The sequence below is a fragment of the Drosophila montana genome, unplaced genomic scaffold, assembly GCF_035044405.1.
Source record: "Drosophila montana isolate Dmon_TW-CO22-7 unplaced genomic scaffold, ASM3504440v1 contig_3217_1, whole genome shotgun sequence".
Classification (NCBI taxonomy): domain Eukaryota; kingdom Metazoa; phylum Arthropoda; class Insecta; order Diptera; family Drosophilidae; genus Drosophila; species Drosophila montana.
This window is the reverse complement of record NW_026998097.1, coordinates 980491-1000723: the sequence shown is the minus strand read 5'-3', so window position 1 is coordinate 1000723 and position 20233 is coordinate 980491. Positions and strand designations below refer to the sequence as shown.

General features: G+C 45.1%; 4 protein-coding genes across 13 annotated transcripts in view; 1 reads left to right on the top strand and 3 right to left on the bottom strand.

Annotated features, from left to right (window-relative positions):
- Nucleotides 1–334: 334 nt before the first annotated feature.
- On the bottom strand, nucleotides 335–1096 carry LOC135433071 (uncharacterized). The gene is made up of 3 exons (XM_064689017.1): nucleotides 733–1096; nucleotides 592–669; nucleotides 335–530 (listed from the first exon to the last, which is right to left on the bottom strand). Exons 1-3 carry the CDS (start codon nucleotides 1028–1030, stop codon nucleotides 475–477), a joined length of 432 nt encoding a protein of 143 aa, XP_064545087.1. The 5' UTR covers nucleotides 1031–1096; the 3' UTR covers nucleotides 335–474.
- A 530-nt stretch (nucleotides 1097–1626) lies between these two features.
- stwl (stonewall) lies at nucleotides 1627–7989 on the bottom strand. Of its 2 annotated transcripts, none has more exons than XM_064689012.1 (2): nucleotides 7710–7989; nucleotides 1627–4774 (listed from the first exon to the last, which is right to left on the bottom strand). In XM_064689012.1, the coding sequence occupies exons 1-2, from the start codon at nucleotides 7852–7854 to the stop codon at nucleotides 1701–1703; spliced, it is 3219 nt and encodes a 1072-aa protein (XP_064545082.1). In that variant the 5' UTR covers nucleotides 7855–7989; the 3' UTR covers nucleotides 1627–1700. The 2 variants fall into 2 exon arrangements, with proteins under 2 accessions (XP_064545082.1, XP_064545083.1); XM_064689013.1 differs by lacking the exon at nucleotides 7710–7989 and adding an exon at nucleotides 5933–6017.
- An 844-nt stretch (nucleotides 7990–8833) lies between these two features.
- LOC135433069 (uncharacterized) lies at nucleotides 8834–10999 on the top strand. Of its 3 annotated transcripts, none has more exons than XM_064689014.1 (4): nucleotides 8834–9099; nucleotides 9463–9756; nucleotides 9822–10336; nucleotides 10412–10999. In XM_064689014.1, the coding sequence occupies exons 2-4, from the start codon at nucleotides 9519–9521 to the stop codon at nucleotides 10733–10735; spliced, it is 1077 nt and encodes a 358-aa protein (XP_064545084.1). In that variant the 5' UTR covers nucleotides 8834–9099; nucleotides 9463–9518; the 3' UTR covers nucleotides 10736–10999. The 3 variants fall into 3 exon arrangements, with proteins under 3 accessions (XP_064545084.1, XP_064545085.1, XP_064545086.1); XM_064689015.1 differs by having other exon boundaries at nucleotides 9175–9756; XM_064689016.1 differs by having other exon boundaries at nucleotides 8939–9103.
- A 3567-nt stretch (nucleotides 11000–14566) lies between these two features.
- The window catches only part of bbg (big bang), a 118758-nt gene continuing 113091 nt past the window's right edge, over nucleotides 14567–20233 (bottom strand). For all 7 annotated transcript variants that reach the window (XM_064689314.1, XM_064689315.1, XM_064689316.1 and 4 more), the window contains 5 exons: nucleotides 15747–18490; nucleotides 15556–15684; nucleotides 15052–15490; nucleotides 14857–14994; nucleotides 14567–14797 (listed from right to left, as the gene is read on the bottom strand). In XM_064689314.1, coding sequence (XP_064545384.1) covers nucleotides 14649–14797; nucleotides 14857–14994; nucleotides 15052–15490; nucleotides 15556–15684; nucleotides 15747–18490 — 3599 coding nt within the window. In that variant the 3' untranslated portion in view covers nucleotides 14567–14648. The remainder of the gene's footprint in view (nucleotides 14798–14856; nucleotides 14995–15051; nucleotides 15491–15555; nucleotides 15685–15746; nucleotides 18491–20233) is intronic.

Genomic DNA, 20233 nt, shown 5'->3' with positions numbered 1-20233 from the left:
GGCAATTTGTGGTGCGACTGGAAAAGACATAAAATAAAGTTAAGATCAGCTGCGGAAGGCGACAACAAATAAAAAGTAAATAAACAAATAATGCAATAAAAATAATGCTCAATTTTAGACATCGCAAGTGCGTATTTTTTTATCATTCTGTCCTACGATAGATCTCAAGCGTTTCTTATCAATTCCCGCGCTAACAGATAATTGAGGGAAATTCGCAATATATCACATTTGATTAAAAAATAATTGGGAAACAAAAACAAAAGTGTGCCCGAGGCACTCAACATTATCAGGCATAAATACATCAAGAGATAATGCGCATTCATTTGCGCACCTATTTTGCTAAGCCTTTTGAATTTATTAATGCTGCCTATAAAAACTTAGAAAATACAATACACAGTACATATGTTAGTTATAGATTAGAAGTGAGTTGGGAGTAGGATGGAGATGGAGGGAGTGGGATCGGGTCACAGGCCTCTACTCGGCATCGCTGGCCACGGACATGTCGGGCACCAGATCGGCATTGTCGGCGACTGTTAGGGAGAGGGGTTCAGAGGGGGCACTTGAAAGAGAACCAAATGGTTAAGAACTCACCCTGATCCAGAGCATCGGCGGCAACAGACATGTCGGGCACCAGATCGGCATCAGCCTGGAATGCCTCCACCTTGACGGCTGATATGATGCACAGTTAGAATGGAGGATTCAACTTGGCGACGGGTCGTGCACGGAACTTACTCTCGTTATCCTCGGCATCGGCGGCAACAGACATGTCGGGCACCTGGTCAATGTCGGCACTAGCTAGCTGGACACCATGCACCTGGGGGCTCATGAAGCGGAAGGGCGGCACCTGACGCTTGCGGGGCGTATCATCGGCATCGCTGGCCACAGACATGTCCGGCACACGGGCCAGCATCATGCCATCCTCGGCCGTGGACATGTCCGGCACCAGATCGGCATCGGCCGGCTGTGGCCTGGTCATCGCAGCGCCATAGACGAGGGGCAGCAGCAGGGCAAGAATGGCCAGGTATTTCATAGTGGAATCTCTTCAGTTAACTAATCGTGCGAGCCAATTGTGGATGTGTTCTTATAGACAACATGCGCGGTTGTTATCAAATATATATACAATATTTAATTTACAAGCTGCCTACTGCGACTCTTTAGATAAGATTCTCGTCTGGAATATTTCTGGCCTGCTATAAAAACATCTATGTATATAAATATTGTCAAAAGTTGTTTATTAGTTCCAAGTAAAGAAATCAAATCAAAGGAAATCTTTAAGTGGCTCGCGTGCCTAAGGAGGACTCTATTATCCCTCTATTATCTTCCGACTAAACTATTTAGAGATCTTTGGTTCGGGGCTTGCGTCTACCTGAGCGACCTTTTCTTTTTCAACCCCTGGAACCCGAGCAACAACAAATTGATTTAGCGGCTTTTCGCTTAACAAGTATATACTTTATTTTCAATATTTGGAAAAAAAATATGTTTATTTGTCTTCAATGACTGAAGTTTTGTAATATTCGAATCTCTCAAATAAATTGCTTAGACAATATGTAAAAATGGAAAGTATAAATGAAATCAAGAGATTGTAAATAATCAATATAATGTTAAATGTTACAAAAATTACTCCACATTTGTTTGTGGCTAATAAACTAAAATATGAAATTCAATGGATTTTTTTCAATTGTTTTTTTTTTTTTTGGCACCTACATGCCCAATATATCGGCGTCCTGGTCATCCATAATGTCCTGCGGCTCGCGCTTCAGGCGACCCATGTCGAAGTCGTCGGCCGCTATGATGCCCGCCATTTCGGGGTCCTCGCGCCCAGCCTGCTGCCTGGCCGCGGGGCGTGGCAGCGGCTGGGATTGGGCACGAGAATCGGCCAATAGATTCGCCACATTTGCACTCGGAGACGTTGACTTTTTGATCGGGCCGGGCGCGGCGCTCAATGGTGGCCGCACCGTGGACATCGATGGCTTCTGCTGCTGGCCCGCATTGCCCTTCACATTGGCCACGATCATGCTGCGCTTCAGCGGCGAAATGGATGAGGAGCCGGAGCTGCCGCCAGATCCAGACGAGTTGCCGCTGCGCACCGAGGTGGGCGTGGCAAACTCATTAAACGCGCTGCCCTGAATACTGGCAATCTGCGGCGTTTTCTGTGGCACAGCGCCGCCCCCCGTGGGCGATGGCTGCTTCTGGCCGCCGGACGAGACGCTGCGCATCAACAGACTATTCCCGGGTGCAATGGCGGCGATATGGTTACTGCCCACGGGACTCTGCGAGTAGCGCGCACGTTGCGGCGGCGGCACCATAGTTTGCGATGCGGGCCCCATGCGTCGCTTGAGCAGCGCAGCCTCCAGCTGGGCGGCATTGGCAGCCGCGGCGGGGGAGGTGGAGGCGAGAGCCGTGCTGGGACCACCGGCACCGCAGACCGAGTAGCGCCTGCCCATTTGACGCACAAGAACGGGCTTGGAGGAGACTCCCGACGTGGCTGCAGTTGGCGTCATTTTGCTAAAAGCGCCCGGTGAATGGCTGAAAAGGGCCTCCAGGGGATCCACGATGGCGCGTGGTGTCTTCGGACTGCTGCCGGGCACAATAAAGGTGCCCATACGAGCTGGCCCGCTGGTCAGCGGGATTGTGTGCGAGCTGGAGTTGCTGTCAATGCTGTCCTTGCGCTGAGTTGTGCCCGTCAAAGCGGCCGACACATTGACTCCGGCCACGATCTTGGTGTGGTTGTTCATCTGGAGTATGCGATAGAGCTTCTTGTCGTCACCAATGGCAGTTGCTCCCTGCACGTGCGCTGGCCTGAAGATGCGCTGCACAACATTTGGAGGCTTGCTGGAAGCCACGCGCTGATTGGGCGTGGTCGCAGCTGGGAGGCAGCTGCTGGGCGACCGATCGTTGGTATGCTTGGCGGCGCTCACCATGCTGACCAGCTCCCGGATGAGACGCAGCTCGCCATCGCTGACGTGATCGAAGCCCGAGGGCGTGTTCATATTGAAGTGCTGGACCTCGCCGCTGTTGGGAAAGTCGGTGGCATCGTCGAAGGTCTCCATTAGGGCCTGGAAGATCTTCTGCTTGAAGTGCATCTTCTGGCGCGGATTCATTTCCTTCATCTGCGGCCGCACCATGTCCAGAAAGTGCTCATCCGAGAATATGTCCTGGCACTCCGTCTGATTGCCCCGCTCGCAGCGTTTGATCAGGGTTAGCACCGGCGGAGTTGTGCTCACAATTGGCGATGCGGTGATCGAGGCCGTCTGCGTTGAAAAGCTCGACCCGGCCGTGGAACTGGAAGTGCTCGTCATTGTGCTGTTGCTGCTCGCGGTGCAGTTGGTGGTGCTGATGACCAATGTGTTGCTCGTGGATACAAGGCGCTGCTGCTGCTGCTGAGGCTGAGGCTGCGATGTCGAAGTAACCGTCGGGGGCTGCTTGAAGCTATCCATGATGTTAACTGGCGCTGGAGCGCGCTGCCCGGCAAAGTTGCCTCTTAGTCCTGGCGGCGGAGCCAGTGGGCGTTTGTTCATAGCAGCCATTGCAGCGAGGCGTGCAGGACCCGGCGGACGACCTACACCATAATGATGACGCTGCACAGTTTGTGTTGGCTGTGCGGCTTGTGGATGTGGATGCTGCTGTTGCTGCTGCTGCTGCTGTTGTTGTTGCTGGCCAGGCACGGGACCTGGGCGTCGAGCCAGCACCAGCTGCTGTGCCGTCGGTGCTGTGGATCGAGGACGCGGAAAAATGTCATCCCGGCTGCTGGGCGGAGCTGGCTTTGGTGGCAGCTTGGGCGCCGCTTTCGCCTGTGCCTTCGCTTGTGCCGCGTTCGCCGGCAAACTGGCCCGGGGCACCGGTGTCATCTTGACCGGCGATGTGGAGCTGCGCAGGCTGTTGGCCGCAGCTATGGTCATGGATTTGCGGCGCTGCAACCGTGTCAGTCGCTGCTCGGCGGCTGCCTTTTGGATGGGCAGCTGCTTGATCCGATTGGCCGCACGACGCAGGCGCCGGCCACCGCCCACGCTGGCGGTCTCATCGGGACTGTCCTCGACCATTTGCTCGTAGAGCGGATCCGTGGCCGGCGAGACTGGTTGCTTCTTGCCAATGATCAGGCAATTCGATGAGGAGTTCGTGTTGCTTTGCTTGATGAAGAACTCCGGCTGTTTGGCTACGGCGCTGTTGCTGGTCCCGGCAAAACTGGCAACCGAGCCTACTGATGATGTTGTGGGCGTGGCAGTGCCCTCTGACAGCTCCTTGTCGTCGGGATGGGAGCTGCTGTCCTCGGGCTCGTCGTTTTCCTCCTCGCTGGCAACTTCGTCCGTTTTCGCGGCGTTCGATTTGTCTTTGTCCTGCTTCTCTTTTTGCTCTTCCTTCTCCTGCTTCTTTTCTTCCTTATCCTTTGGTTTATCTTTATCTGGTTTATTCGTATCGGGCTCCGTGGGCATCTTTGCAGAAGCTGCCTGTTTCAGTTTAGCCAGCGGCTGCTCCTCCACTGCTTCGTAAATATCCTTTTTCTTGCCTTTATATTCATCGAGCGTCGGCTCTTTGCTCTTGCTCTTGCTATCCCTATCCCTATCCCTATCCCGCTCTCGCTCTCGCTCTTCCTCGGGCGATTCCCTTTCGCGCTCACTGGTGTCGGACAGAGACAGATGCGGCTTCAAGAACTTAAGCTCTTCGGCCAAGTAGAAAGCCGGTCGCTTTAGCCCGTTGCGGTGACGATGCTCGTCCGAGGACGTCCAGCGGACGTAATCGTTGCGGATCTGACGCCAGCGGCGTTTGCACTTCTCCACTGTACGCGTGGGAAAGAGAGAGGCAGATATATGTAGCTACAGTGTGAGGTTGGCAGAGAGAACGGGTCACAGGTAATCGAAATAGTTGCCTGGTGGTCGTTGGGTGGGTTGGTCGGTGTAGCTGTTGTAGGTGTGGGTGTGGGTGGTTTATTTCGATACCTGAGCCTATTAGGCTGAAAATCCAGACAGATGTTCAGCACCGACAGGCTGCCTGGTAATCTGGCTGATATATTGACTCTAAGCCCGACTCAATAAGTGCCATAAATGTTAACACGTGTGCATTCAAATTGCTCAAGTTTCGACTTTCACAAAATCACATGCCATAAAAGTTTATAATTCTTTTGCTTTATGACTTACTATATGCTTTTCGTAATATGATCTTAACCCAAACTTAACTATAATATGTATCATAATTATATTCTGTAACTAATTAGATGAAAAAATATAACTGAAGATCGATAAACAAAAATGTTCTGCAGGACTTTAGAAATTTAATATCCTTTGCAAGCATTTAACAGATATTCTGTATTCAATATTCAATCGATTCTTTCGATCGGAGCTATTCGATAATGTTTCGCTAATAAAGCTTATATTTAAAAAAATGTATTCCGATAACAATAAAGCTAATATATAAAGAACAACACTGATAGGCATTCACAAGTTTTCCTTATAGGAATTTCGTTTACGATCCTCATTCGATCCTACGAAAGCTATTTGACGAGGTAGTTCTATGATGTTTATTTATCGCCAAAATATAAAAAATTATATATATTTCAAAAGAACAAAAGGAACTAGCGCTAACTTTCGACCGATAGCGTGTTTTCAAGAAGTCCGATCCGATGAACTTGGCCAGATTACCACGGAGAAAAAGAGGATCTTTCTAAAACTTGAACTTGATCAAGGCTTGCTTAGAAAAATACAGAGATACAATAGTATATGAACGGACAATTATGTGGTTTTCCCAAATCTATAATAAATTATTCATTTTTCGTAAATCTCAGCGAAATTTAAAGTTGATCTTAAGATTACGTATTACGTATTTTAAGCTAGAAAGTAGCAAGGTTGTTGTTTTGTCTGCCTCAAAAATGGAAATAATCGGTTTGATAAACTTAAAAATTTGCAACCTTAAACCGTATTTCAGGACTAAAATAAAATACCCGGCGTTGGCTGGCCAAGGTCACCTTCGCAGTGACGTAATTGGGACATGCGAATACGATTTTTTTTCATTATCTCTCGCGCGCATTTAACCTGTGTCAGCTCCTTGCTCTCTTGGGCATTGTAATGAACACTGTAAAACGACACGAAATTGTTTTCACAAACACTCGAACACGAATCAAATCTATCGAAATTACCTTGATTTACTTAACTGAGAACTTAACAAAATGGAAATAATTGCATTAAAAAAATAACTATTTAAAATCATTTAGATTTTTATATTAATCGCTTAAATTTTTTAGCACAACCGCTCGAACTGGTCGTGTCGAGAAACTTTCAGGAACTGTCTTGAAATACGAATTGCTAACAGTACAAGCAAAACAATTGACAGGATGTGGCTTTGATAAATTAGTCAAAGCCATCTTTTGAAGAGCAACGCAAAATTCAAATTTCGATTTTTTTTCGATTTCTTGAATAGAGATTAGCAAGCACAACGAATCGACCAAGATTGTCGAGCCGTGCTTGAGTTTTTGCAGTTCCTACGCACGGATATTATTATTTTTATATAGATATAAAATATTTTAATATTTACAGTTAAGCTAATTAAATATATATTAACTTTGAAATCGCATTATTTTAAACAAATATTTTAACTAACAAAAAGTTGAATACCTTTCTTGTCATCATAGAGGTTGAATTTTGAAGTCTAATTTGTCATAAAAATCGCTTAAGAAATTTATAAATTTTAAGATTGTTTTAACCTGTTGCTTGTTTCGTAAAAAGTATTTTGAATTTTGGGATGGTGACTTTAAAACTTAAGTCAAAATGTGACTTGGGAAACGATTTTTGGACTCGATCCCTTAAGGAGGTCCTGAGTAATCTACCTGTCAAAAATGTGGATGTCGATTGTCATCTAATATAATAATAATAATAATAATAATATAACTTGCCTCAAAAACGTTAAAAAAACTGAAATTGAACAAAGGCAATATGCTCTTTTCCTTTTCCATGAAAATTTTTTTTTAACTTAAGCTCATAAAACAATAAACATATCGATAACAAAATACACGCAGAAACTAATCTAAGAATACGCGAAAATGTGTATTTGTAACTATTGAGCTTTTAACCTTTTAATTAAGCTCAACAGTTTGAAAGTCTATATCGATCCTTCATTTTCTATTTTTAGATCTATTTTTATGCAACTCGATAAACACATGACGTTTTCATGTGAAAACTTACTCTTTTGCGTAGAAAATTTTGCTGTCAATTTAATGTAAAGTAAGAAAGTACAGTGTCGTTAAATTCTAAATTTTATAATAGAATTTTGGCATTATCTATAATCGATAATCTATAAATCGATTTAAGCTCCTTTGCTGTTTTGACCTTACTAAATTAGTAGTTATTTGGTTAAAGTTTAATTTACGATTAAATCTATTAATAAAATCATAAATTGTAAAAAAATGTATATAATATGTATTTACATACTCTTAACTTAAGCTACGAGGTGTCCTAATTTTATTTTTATACATTGTATATTGAATATATAACCAATGTAAATATAAAAACGTTAATAAGGCATTTCAAATTTAATTACTTAACGTTAATTTTAAAGTTCCAATTCGTTAATTCCAATTTGAATGCGCACGTGCAATTTGGCAATTAGCAACACTTTGAGTACTGCCAACTCACTTTTAACAGTCGCCACACAACACTTGGCTGTGGCGATACACGATAACGATAAACGCAAATGCGCACGCCTCACTTTTCAACACTACTTACCCGACTCTCCCACCTCTGAAGCAACCAAATCCCAGCAATTCTCTGATGGTAGTCTTTTTCTATAATGTTCATGACTTTGATCATACAGAATCGGTTGATTCTCTATTGCGCGGCACAGTTTTACATTTGATTTAAATGCAGACATGGCTTAACAACTAAACACACACACCAGCGAGCACTTTGAGTTGATTTTATATTTATTTTACTTCAATTCAAAACTGGCGAGAAACTTGTCCGACAGCAACACGCGTCGTACGTAAAACGAACTGACACAGCTGCGAAATTGACACACATACACACGCACAGGCATTCGTGTACATGCCGTCAGAGAGCGCGAGAGTGCCCAGAGAGACGAATGCGTTGGTGTTTGTGATTGTGATGCAAACTAAATTGGCAGGCCAAACTAGAGGGTTGCATTATTGTTGTCGCCGCCGATTTCTTTCGATAGCAATTTCCATCTGCAGCAGAGCTTTATTTGAAGCTCATTACAAGTATCTGCGGATATTATATGCAATTTAATGCTAAAATCTTAAGTATATACATTGAATTGGCAATTGAGACAAAAATACTGCAGCAGATAGAAATAAAACGAATATTTAAGAATATTGTTAGACTGTAAAATTACAGGGTGTCATTGAACAAAACAATTTCTACAGTATATGCAACCGATCAAACATCATTGCCAGCCGGTATTATTATTAACCGACTCGCTGTAGCAGCTGCTTTGGAGCTGGCAATGCTTCTACTCTCGCTCACTCTCTCTTTCTCTGGGAGAGCAGCTGTTAATGTGTGCGTGACCAGTAGCGTCGTGTTAGTTGCTTATATTTCAGGGGTTACTCGGCACAATATGTAGCAGGCCCCTCTCGTTGTTATTTATACTGTCGACGCCTATGTATCAATTGAGTTGTTTTTTTGCCGGCAAACAAGCTGTTTACGACAATAACAATACGTGCATATGTACATACATATTGTATATGATTCATTTTAAATGCTGGTAGACTTAGTTCTGTTAGCTTTTAGCAGTATAAAAGATATGAATTTAATAACTTATATACTCAACAAGTTATGGTTGAGCGCTGTAAAAATATTAACACATTGACGTTGGATTTTCTGTCGCATTTTCAATATTCTTATCAATGCCTTACAGCAACACCGTCAGTATATTGGTGAGAGAGCGAGCGCGAGAGTAACCGTTAACCCAAATAAATTGTAATAGTGTGCGAGCACGAAACTCAACAACAGCAATTTCACTGCGGCAGCAACAGCAGCGACGACAACAGCAACAGCAGCAGCAGTAGTAGCAGCAGCAGCAACAAAAGACCACCAAAAGCGACTGCAAATCTTAGCAAAACCAGTGGAAAAAGCAATAAACGGATATAACAAATTGCAGGTAGGTGAGTGTAGCTCAAGCTAGCACAAGCGCAGGCAAATTTCAATAAATGTAATTATTGCTGGCATCCCACAGAAAACGCGCCAAACAGCTGTTGCGCCCTGCAGGCAACAGAAATGTCCGAAGCATTTTCCGTGTGGACGTGCAGCAACTAGCATTCGTTTCTCTTGTCACCTGTGCGCAATGGTTTGTTTTGGCATGCGTGTGTAAATTGTGTCGATGTGTTTGTGCAGAGAGAGAGAGAGCGTAAGCGTCGCTGACAGTTTCTGTGGAAACGGACGCAACCAAGTTGCAGTTTTGCTTGGGACTGTGTTGCTGCGCAGTTGACGACTCGAATAATTTGTTGTTTTTGCTATTTTATAGTGCACGAGGCAACATCACCAACAGCAACAGCAGCAACATCAACAACAACAACAACAATGAACACTCGACGCAGCACCGGCAGCATCAAGACCAGCAAAAGAAGCATAAGCCGCTTGTATGTGGCGGCACTGACCACAAAGACGATAACACCGGAGCTGCACGCAATAAACGCGAAGATCTGCCGTTTGGTGGAGCAGCATCCCTGCATGTACGATCGCTCGCATCCGGCGTATATGCGCAAATCTCACGTGGAACAGGCATGGGAGGACATTTCCAAGGAGATGAATGATAGTGGTAAGTGCCGCGCATCACAGCAACATGCTCTATAGATTTTGAATTAATCGAATCCCAATCTACAGTTGATAATTGCAAGGAACGCTTTAGGAATATTCGCACCAGCTTTGCGCGGTCCATTAACGTGCAGCGCGGCTCGAATCGCGTCAAGCCCTACTATCTCAGCGAGGAACTTGAGTTTCTCAAAAAGCACATCACGCCCGGCGTGCCTGTGCCAGTGAAGGGCAGACGGTCACGTGACAGCAACAATCGCAGGTGCGATGATAACGACGAGTATGATGACAACGAGCATGATGATGAGGAGCATGTGGGTGCGCTGGTCCATATAAAACACTCGCTGAGCAGCGACGAGCATGAAAATGAGAACAGCACCGATAGCTCTGAGTGGGTGGCTGAGGAGCATGCGCAGAGTGTCGCCAGCCAAGCGCAGGATAAACCCGAGTCTGAGTTGCACCCACAGAGCGAGGAGGACGACCAGAAGCCGAAGGATTTGGTGCTGCCGAATGCCGTGCCCCAAACCTGCCCCTTTCCGCCCAAAAAACGTCGACGCACGGTCACCGAGGCGGCCAAACCGAGCGAAGTAAGCATGTGAATAAATTATACATTTTCCCACTCTACTACAATTGCCACCACCTAACCCTCTGTCCGCCCACAGCCGACCGAAGTCAGCGCAGACACAGAAGACACGCCCGCCGATATAAAGCCCCCAGTCATGGACTTTGATGATGCCTTTCTGCAGGGCCTGCGCCCCGAAATGAAGCACATGAACTTCCATCAGAAGCTCTTCTTTAAGCGACGCGTTTACGAGCTGCTCAGCGATATATTTGAGGGCGGCGAGAATGCCAGTAGTCAACCACGTACCAATGGACAGGCTGGAGCTACCAACTCGCCATTACCTCTGCAGCATTTGGGCCTTTTGGGCTGCTCAGGGACGCTGCAGCTGCCCAAGCTGGCGCCGAAACCCTCCAAAGATCTCTAAGTAGAAATAACATTGAATCGACTAATGCCCAAAGACGGCCGCAGCAGCAAACGGAGCTGTGTAATCCATTCGAATTTACGCTGTACAGTAATTTCACATACCCATTATTTTTGGGTATAGTTATAGTTATAAGACGTTACTATTTTTAAAATGTACTACATTAAATACATATTTACATAAACGATTGTATAATTTTAAATAAGAAACGGCATGACTCGTATGTTTAAATCAGGATACAAATAAATTGTGAGACTTCTATTGCAACAGTTCAATTGATTTTCGATACCCTAGAACATTACGGATCGGTAGCAATGGCCGATCCGATGTTCGTCTGACTATCTAAAGCAAACTAGTCCCTCATTCTTAAAGCTAACTTGGTATAGACTCGGACTATAGTTTCGGATAGTAGGTATAGAGTATGGAGTATGGTATGGAATGGTATGAATCGAAGCATTTTAGAAACTATCCGTGTACAACGCCTCTTTGTTTATTGCTTAAAATTGTTTTTTTTAATAGTCAACTATATATGATAGCTACGATATGTATGTCAGCTGCCCTAGCAACATTCTGTCTATAATTAAATTGAATTCTTGAATGGAAATTAATCAGAAATCAGGATCTAAAGTGAGCTAACTGTATATTAATTAACTACAGCTCGCCCGAATTTTTTCTAATTTGCTCAATGAAAATAGTAGCGTAAATTCGAATAATTACGAAAGATTTGGTTGCAAATATTACGGAATATATTTTCTTTCGAGAGTTTGAGCATACATATATTAATTTGTAGAGCGGGAGTTGGACAACAAACACTTTTGGCGAATCTTAAAGGGAAATATTAGCAGACTTTTTCTAAAATTTTGGAAATTTGTTTAAACAGTGGGAATTGGGGGGAGTATTTGCGGTGTGTCAAATTCCTAGTGTTTCAAGTTCCAAAAATGTTTAACATTCTTTTTGACACGGATATTCCAATTTCATTCTTTCTTCTGGACTGGCAAAAATAATTCCATAAAAACGGACGGAAGGAGGGACAGTGTAGAGAAACAATATACTCTTTAATAAAGTTAAAAGAGTATATTGGTTTTGTCTACCGACTGCACTTTGGTTCTTCTATTAGTGAAGAGCTGCAGGTAAACGTATATATATATATATTCCAAGGCGAGCCTCAGAAATTGGCGTATATTGACAGTCGGACGGACAATAAATACTTTGTGCACCGAGTACAACACCTGCAGCTTTCCAATCGGAAGTTAACAAATTGAGTTAATTTAAAAAATAGTCTAAATGAGCCTGCTCGGACTTCAAATTTGATCATTACAGCTGCCGAGATTCTGCCAAAATACCAGGCGAACAGGGGCTAATAGCCATTTATAGCAATTTATAGCCATTTATAGCCGTTTTTAGCGGTTTTTAGCAGAAATTTAGTAGTTAGTACTGCATACTTTCGTGCTGTCTACATAATACGTTGAAATTAAAATTAAAATTGAAATATCTCGGGTACCATATGGCCGATATCGGAATGATATACCTCTTTCTTCTCGTACGGATCCCGACTATCGATTGACACCAAACAATCTGAATTCTAAGAAATGGCCCAATTTGAGAAAAACTACTATTTTTTTTGCAAAAATTACGATGTTGGCTCAAAATGGCCGTGACAACGAGTCGAACGAGACCAATCTTTCCAAGATCGGGGCCGATTTGGCCGAGAACAGCGATTTAAAAAACGCGAAAAAATGCCGTTATAATTTTGAAGATTTTTCGTTTTTTTCCGATAATCCGGCTAAAAATGGTCCGATTTTGGAAAGTCATACCTTTTTGAACTCGCACTGATCTCTGGAATCGACTTGCATACCACGTTTTTTGATTTTGTTTGGAAATTTTGAAATTTGTGAAAAAAACAGGCAGACGAACAAAAATCAAAAATTTCATTGCATACCCAAACGGAGTGGTGGAGCAGCTGGTGGAGCAGCTGAAGTACCAGTACGAACGAAATCTGCTTTTTTGCTCCGCCTTCCCGTTGGTGTTACAGAAACTTTGTGGGCGTATTATCTATATCCTGTTGTATGTACACTTGTGTAAATTGGTGGGATTTTCTTCGCTCTTATTCTAATTAGTTCCTCACAGGCAACGCTCCGCAGGGATATTACATATGTCCGGGAGTTTCCTGCGCGATCAATTGACGCACCACAACAGCTACAAATTAGGGGTGCGTTTATTTAACCCTTATCAAGTATCACAGGAGCCCTGAAAAGCAGATTAGGCAAATTCAGATGGCTGCTCAACAGTATCTTTAAACGAGAAGGAAGGGCTATCTACGGCTAGCCGAAGATTTAATACCCTTGCAACAACACATAATGTTCATATCTAAGAAGCTAAAGGGTTCCATACAACAACTTAATTTTCGACCGAACGTTCCTATGGCAGCTATATGATATAGTGGTCCGATCCAGCTGGTTTTGACATATGAACTGCGTGCAGCAGAAAAGAGGGACTTCTTTCTGCAAAGTTTCATGAAGATAGCTTTAAAACTGAGAGACTAGTTCGCAGACAGACGGACAGACGGACATGGATATCGGCTCGGCTGTTGATACTGATCATGAATATATATACTTTATGGGTTCGGAGATGTCTGCGTTACACATTTCACGACAAAATTATAATACCCTCTGCAAGGCAAAGTAAACATAATATACAAAACCTCCTACCTGGCGATATATTCAAGTTTACGGTTTACGGTATCGCGCCTTACGAAAATCAGGGTGTTTCAAGCAAAAACGCTCCGCTATCTGTCTGGTGCCCCCTGGTATATGCGAACTTCTGATTTGGAAAGAGACCTCTAGGAGTGCCCAAAGTCGGGGACGTCATAAACAGTCAGACTGCAAACTACATAACGCGACTGGGAAACCATCCAAATCGACTGGCTAGGCGCCTTCTAAAGAGGCGTCGAATTGGAGGAGTCCGAACGCGGAGGAGATTGCGGAGGTCTCCCAGATCGATATACATATATATATGTATAGTCACGTATCCTTGTTAATTTTATATTAGACTTAATAGTAGACTAAATAGTATTGTAAATTTTCTAATAAATTTAATTTAAGTTGTTCTTAAATAACAGGAAAATGCTAAGAAATTTAAAAAAAAAGAAAAAGAAAAAACAATTTCTTTCTATTAGTTTCTTTTGAGGCAAGCTGATTTTAAATTAATTTAACAAGATTTAACTGGCAACTTTTAACTGTAAGCACGGGCTTATATGTTGTTATAATTTAAAGCCATAGTTAAAAAGTCAAGTTTAAATATTGTCTAATTTGCATAATATGTTATATTTTATATATATATATATATTTTTTTTAGCAAATACTTTTGTAAATGTAAACATTGATTTTATAGTTGTTTAAATAATAAAATAATTATTTATATATCGTTCCCGCATAAATTATGGCATAAAATATATAAAATATTATTGTTATAATTTGATTGTGTATTTTTTTTACTTTTATTTCTTGTGTGGTGTGCAATTAGAAATCGTGTGTATACCAATATATAAGAAAATACCACTGCTAAAAAAATGTCCATTTCGTTGCATCGATTTCAAGAATTAAATACGTAAATTAGTTAAGATAGTTATGTACATTCATCGATATATAACGTATATGTTTGTATATATATAATAATAATAAAATAATAATAATAATAGGGCGGTGGTAAATGCAACACCCCACGCAAATTAGAAAGTTTATATCAATTGCACTTTAAATTATTTAAATATATATATATGATTACGATTACCTGTATATAGATCGTTCTCTAAATGCAGAAACAAAACGTCGCAACTTGTTTTTTTATATCTTTTTGCTTATATCTAAGAAATTGTGGCGCGTTCTATATCATTCTTTATCTTATTAGCTTATCAACTTTAGGCCAAAGATATTTTGACGGGACCCAGCGGCAGCTGTTTCATATAGTTCCAGGCATCGACACGGGTCATTCGCGCCGTGGATGCACCATTGATGCTGAGGATCTCATCGCCATTGCGCACCTGATTGGTCTTCTGGGCAGCACCACCTAGGAGAGAGAAAAGGGGAGTTTAGTAGGAGCCACCAGGTAAATGCCAGTCAACTGACCCATGAAAACCTTCTTGACAATCAGCGGGCGATTGCCCAGCGGCGAGTCAAAGCCACCCTCTATGGAGAAGCCCAGTCCACAGCTGTCTTTGACAATTTCTACGCAGCGTGCGCCGCCGCCGGCAGCAGCATCCTCAGCTGCAGGAGGAAAAGGCAATTAGTGATAATATTCGACTTACTGTGGCGCGGACTTACCTTGCGCGCGAATCTCAGCTGCTATGGCATGACGAGCCTCTGCTGCGCGCTCTAGCAGCTCACTGGTGCTCAGCTTGGCCGCATCGCCGCGTGAGAGCTGGCGGCGTGCTCGAATGGTGGCAATGGTGGCCTCCGCATCGTTGCCGTTCGCCTCGTCCAGCAGGCTGGCCGGCTGCTGGGGGCTGCTGGTGCCCGTGCTGGGCGTGCTCGGTGTGCTGGGCACTGTGGCGCTGCCGCCGCCCTCATTGGACACAATGTCCAGATCCAGGTCGAGCGAGCGTGAGGCCTTGTGGTAGTTGCGCTTGCGTTCGTAATCCAACTCGGTGGGCTTCTCATTCAGCGAACTGAGCGAGCCAAGCGAGGAGCGTTTCTTGTTCAGCGGCTTGATGACCAACGATTCGGAGCGAGTAACCACTAGGACAACCTCTGGTCGTGGTGTCTATAAAGAAGGATGGAGAGAGTGTTGATTAGGCTGATATATGGAATAGTTTAATGGGAACTCACCTTTAGTACGCTGATCGACTCGCGATGGGTCAGGCCGCGCATGCTCATGCCGTTGACGGCCAGAATGCGATCGCCCTTCTTCAGGCGACCGTCCTTGGCAGCCGGAGTGTTGCTTAGTATCTTGTGGATCTATGGATGAGGACAGAATTATAAGCTGTTACATGCGATAGATATAGATATTTATGACGTACGGTTATCTCCTTAGCCTCGTAGTCGGAGCCACCGGCCAGAGTGATGCCAATGCTGCTCTCCGGCGTATCCCGCTGCAGCACTATGATAAATGCCTCCGGCGTCTTGAGCGGCGGATCGGCCTCCTCGACAATCTGCTGCACGTCTTGTGCGGTAATCAAGCTCTGATTGCTGCCCAGCGATGAGAAGCTGCCAAATTCAGTGGCCGTCTCCTGTGTGGTGCTCACATTCTGTGTCGTGGAGCTGACGCCCGACGAGCTGGAGGCCAGCGAGTCCAGCGAACTGAAGCGCTCGTGATGCGGCTTCGTGGCAACAACTGTGGCAAGCGCCTTGTGCATGGGCAGCGGAACTTGAGGTGCGGCAGCTGCTGCTGCACTGCGCTCAAATTTCTCGCGCAGCTCGGCTGTGGTCTGCGACTTGGTGTTGCCCAGTGCCAGCTCTCGCTTTGGTGTCTGTGTGCGCTGTGGCATCGGGCTGATCACGGGCTTGGCCTGCACCACGCGCAGCTTGGCCTGCTGCGTGGGATCTGCCTTGAAGCTCGCCTTGCGCTCCTCGTCTATGAACATGGCACTGATCTTGGCCGGCGTATCCGATCGTCGGCTGCTGTCGTCCGTATCCGAAGTGAGCTCCACATAGGCAGCCACATTTATCAGCTTGTCCACCACCAGCTGCTTGGCCAGCAGATGATGCTGCTGCTGCTGCTGTTGTTGTTGTTGTTGTTGCTGCTGCTGCTGCTGGAGCTGCTGCTGCTTGTAGCTGGACTTGAGACGACGCCCGTTCAGGACGCAGGCCTCGCCATCGGTGCTGTCGTTGTCATTGTCGTTGCTATTGTCCTGGCCGCGGCTCTTGGCACTGCGGCACTTGGCAGACGCGAGGATGCTCTTGCGATTGCTTAAGGCCAGCTCGGTGCTGTTGCTACTGACGCTACCATTTAGCTGGCACTTGAGCACGCGCCGCGTTAGGTCCACGGTGGGCGTGCTGCCCAGGGAGCTGCAGCTGGCCTGGGAGCCGGCTGAGGAGCCCGAGGTCAGCGTGGAGGTGTTTGAGCTGGCTATCGAAGTATTTGTCTCCGAGCTGAGCGTGCGCGTTAGCGCAAACTTTTCTGGTGGCGTGGGAACACGCGCCGTGCTGGAGAACACCGAATCTGTGTCGCTCTCCTGGTCCACCAAAAACGGCTGCTGCTGCTGCGGCTGTTGTTGGCAAAGATTAATCCTGCTGGGCATGCTTAGGGCGCTGGCGAGCGAAGTGCGTGGCGGCTTTGCGGGTGGTTGCGACAGCTGCGACTCCAGCGGACGACGCTGCACAGCCGCAAAGATGCTGCGAAAGTTGCTCATGTTGTTGTTGCTGCTGTTGTTGGTGATGTTGATGTTATGTCTGAGTGGGCGTGTCTCGCCCAGGCCACTGTCCGTGGAGTCCTCACCGCTGGCCGCCTTCACCTGGCTCTTGATCTCGGGCAGATCCAGTATGGGCTCCAGCAGCTGCGGCCGCTCCGGTATGACTAGGCCGCGCAGCTTCGACAGACTGCGACGTCGCTGCTCCAGTATGTTGGTGATGGCCGCCTTGCGCGTGGCCGCATCGCCCTCACCCGAGAAGCTGATGCGGCGCTCCACAGCGGAGGAGACTCCCCCATGGCTGCGACGCGGCAGCGAGGCGTAATTGTAGCTGTAGCTGTTGCTGTTGCTGCTGCTGCCGTTGCTGTTGGGCGTGGTCAGTGTGTGCAGCGAGTACATGGAATCGGCCACGTGGAGCTGCGGCAGCTGCTTGGCCAGCTGGTATTGACGCTGGGCATCGTTCAGGTTCTCCACGCTCATGGCGCGCGTCTTAAGAGACGGCGGCGGCGTCGAGGAGGCGGCCTCCAACAAATTCTCGCTGCTCATGTTGAGCGGCTTGCGGGAGAAAGTGGAGGTAGCGGTGGAGAGGTTGGCGCTGGAGCTGGGTGTGGGCGGCGCAATGGTGTCCAGTTCGTTGCTGGATGAGAACATGGCAATTTTGTCGCGTACGGATTTCTCCGACTTTTCGTCTTTGCGCCAATCGCTTGGCTTGCGTGGCGCACTGGCACTCAAGGAACGTTGGTAATCACGTACGCCGCCGCTAGATGGCGTTGCTGCTAACTTTGTTGGCGTCTCTGTGGCGCGTGCGGCTTGACGCGCATCCTCCACATTGATGACCAGGTCCTGGCGATACATCTTGCGCGGCACTGTGGGCGGTGGCCCCGTTTTGGGCAGCGGCGGTGCAGCCTCCAGTTTGTTGTCGCTGTTGTCGTTGTTGATGTTGTTATTGTGCTCGAAGCTTAGCTCCGCTTTGAGGCGCGTGGCGTGTGATTGGGGATGCATAATCAGCGGCTCACTGAAGTTGGGCGGAAACTCATGGCCATCGGGCGGTAGACGCGAATAGGTCGGTGGGGAGGCGTAGCTCAGGTAATCCTGTGCCAGCAGCTGCTTTGTAGTCGTTGCTGTTGTTGTTGCTGTTGCTGGTGTTGTTGCTATTGCTGGGCTGCTCAGCAGCTCCATTTTGTTGTTGTTGTGCTTCTGCTGCAAACTCTGGCTAAGAGTCGGGGTCGAAGTGGAACTCGGGGTCGAAGTCGGAGTCGAATTCAAAGTCTTTGTCGTTGTTGCCGTTGCCGTTGCCGTTGCTGTGGCCACCAGGGTCTTCTTGCTGTTGATTCCAGTTGCTATTGTTGCTATTGTTGCTGTTGTGTTGTTAACTGTGCTGATGTTGTTGTTGTGGTTGTTAAGGGTACCAAGATCTGTAAAAGGCAACGACAGAGAGAGGGGAAAGGGCACTGGTTAGCAAAATACACGAGGAGCATACATATGGAGATAACAAATAGAGTGTGTAAGGGAGTGGCTGTGGCTGATCATAAGGGAAGTACATTTATCGATAATTCGATACAGCGATATATAGATTAATAGTTTAATATTTGGATTTTAATATTAAACTATTTATTCATATTATATTCACTCAGGTTGAGTAAAAGAAAAAGCAGAAAAAGCAACTAAAATGAATTCGATTTAATCATATGTGCATTTATCGATAAGCAAATACGTAGATATATCGATTGTATATTATATCGATTTGTACGTTGATATACAGAAAGTTTTAAGTGATTCGCAAAAGTTAAATGTTTCTTTTAACCATATGACGCCAAAAGGAATTGGGTTTATTTATAAACAGGAGTATTACACAAATTGGGAAGGTTTGAACACCATCAGGATAGTATTTCACAAGGTATTGTTTTTACAGGTAAACTGAGTTCGAGTAGTAAGCTGTGAGTATAGATTTAAGCAAAAGAATAAGAGAAACAGTTTAAATAACAATCTCCTACAAGACTATAATTATGCATAAAAAACGCTAACAAATCCGAAAACTTTCGCCCAAAAAAAAGCGAAGCAGTTGTCATTATGCGCTAACCCAAAGTTAAGGCGAATCTTACGTCTAAGCCAACTATTTCCAGCACGGAGCAATTAAAAACCACAAGAGCAGCAGCTAAAAATCGTTGTGGTTGACAAAACGTCTCTAACAACAATTGTAATACTAGCAATAATAATAAGTAGTTATAATAATGTCAGAGATACCTGAGATTCAGATATACAAATTATGGACAACAAAGGTTTTAAATTCGGCAGCTAAAAAGCTAAAAGCGAAAGTTTCTCGCCAATCAAGAAGAATAGAAAAAGTTGTTTACCAAAACCAAAAAAAAAACAAAAGCCCTCAAGTATTCGGCCAACAGCAGGTCGGCAGTGCAGGTTGACAGATTTTTGCGGTCGCCTTGCATATTGGGGTCATTCGTTAGGGGGAGTTGAGCCCCACTCCACAGCTCAGGCCAGAAACCTTAATTAATTGCGAGACTGAAATGTTTATCTAACGATTTTGGACTACAAATCAAGTTTCTAACGAGCGTTTAAATTTATTCAGCAATTTCTCTGTTTGGCATGAAATTGAGTTAAGAAATTCGATTTCGTCAAATAGGAAACCGCCCACATATCAACAATCTTCAAAGAAATGCTACATGCATGAAAAATTTGCATTTTTAATTAAACCAAAACAAGAAGCGAGAATGAACAAAATGCGAGGCTACCTTTCATTTAAATGAAAACCGCTGCGTGGTTCTATTTATTTTTTTGTATGTTGAAAGTTATTTAATTTTTCTGTTTTTTTTTTTATGCCGTTGCGGTTTGTTGTTGGGAGCTGTAAGTTTTGTTCTTTCTGCAGTGTTAATGAACTTTCGCATTTGTAAACGTCGCACAAGCCACGGCGCGTCGCTGTCTAAAAAAACCATGTACATATTAAATTTAAGCCGCATATGCAAAAATTAAGTAACAAAAAATGTGGTAAAGAAGAAAAAAAGCATGTGAATGTTTAATGTAAACGCAGAGCCAAAGGGCTCAAGGGCGTCACTCGATGGGCGGAAAAGACCTAGAAGTGTTTGCCCGTGTTTAAAACGTGTATTTTCGCAGATTTTATGCTCGGAAGAGACCTTAAGAAAAGC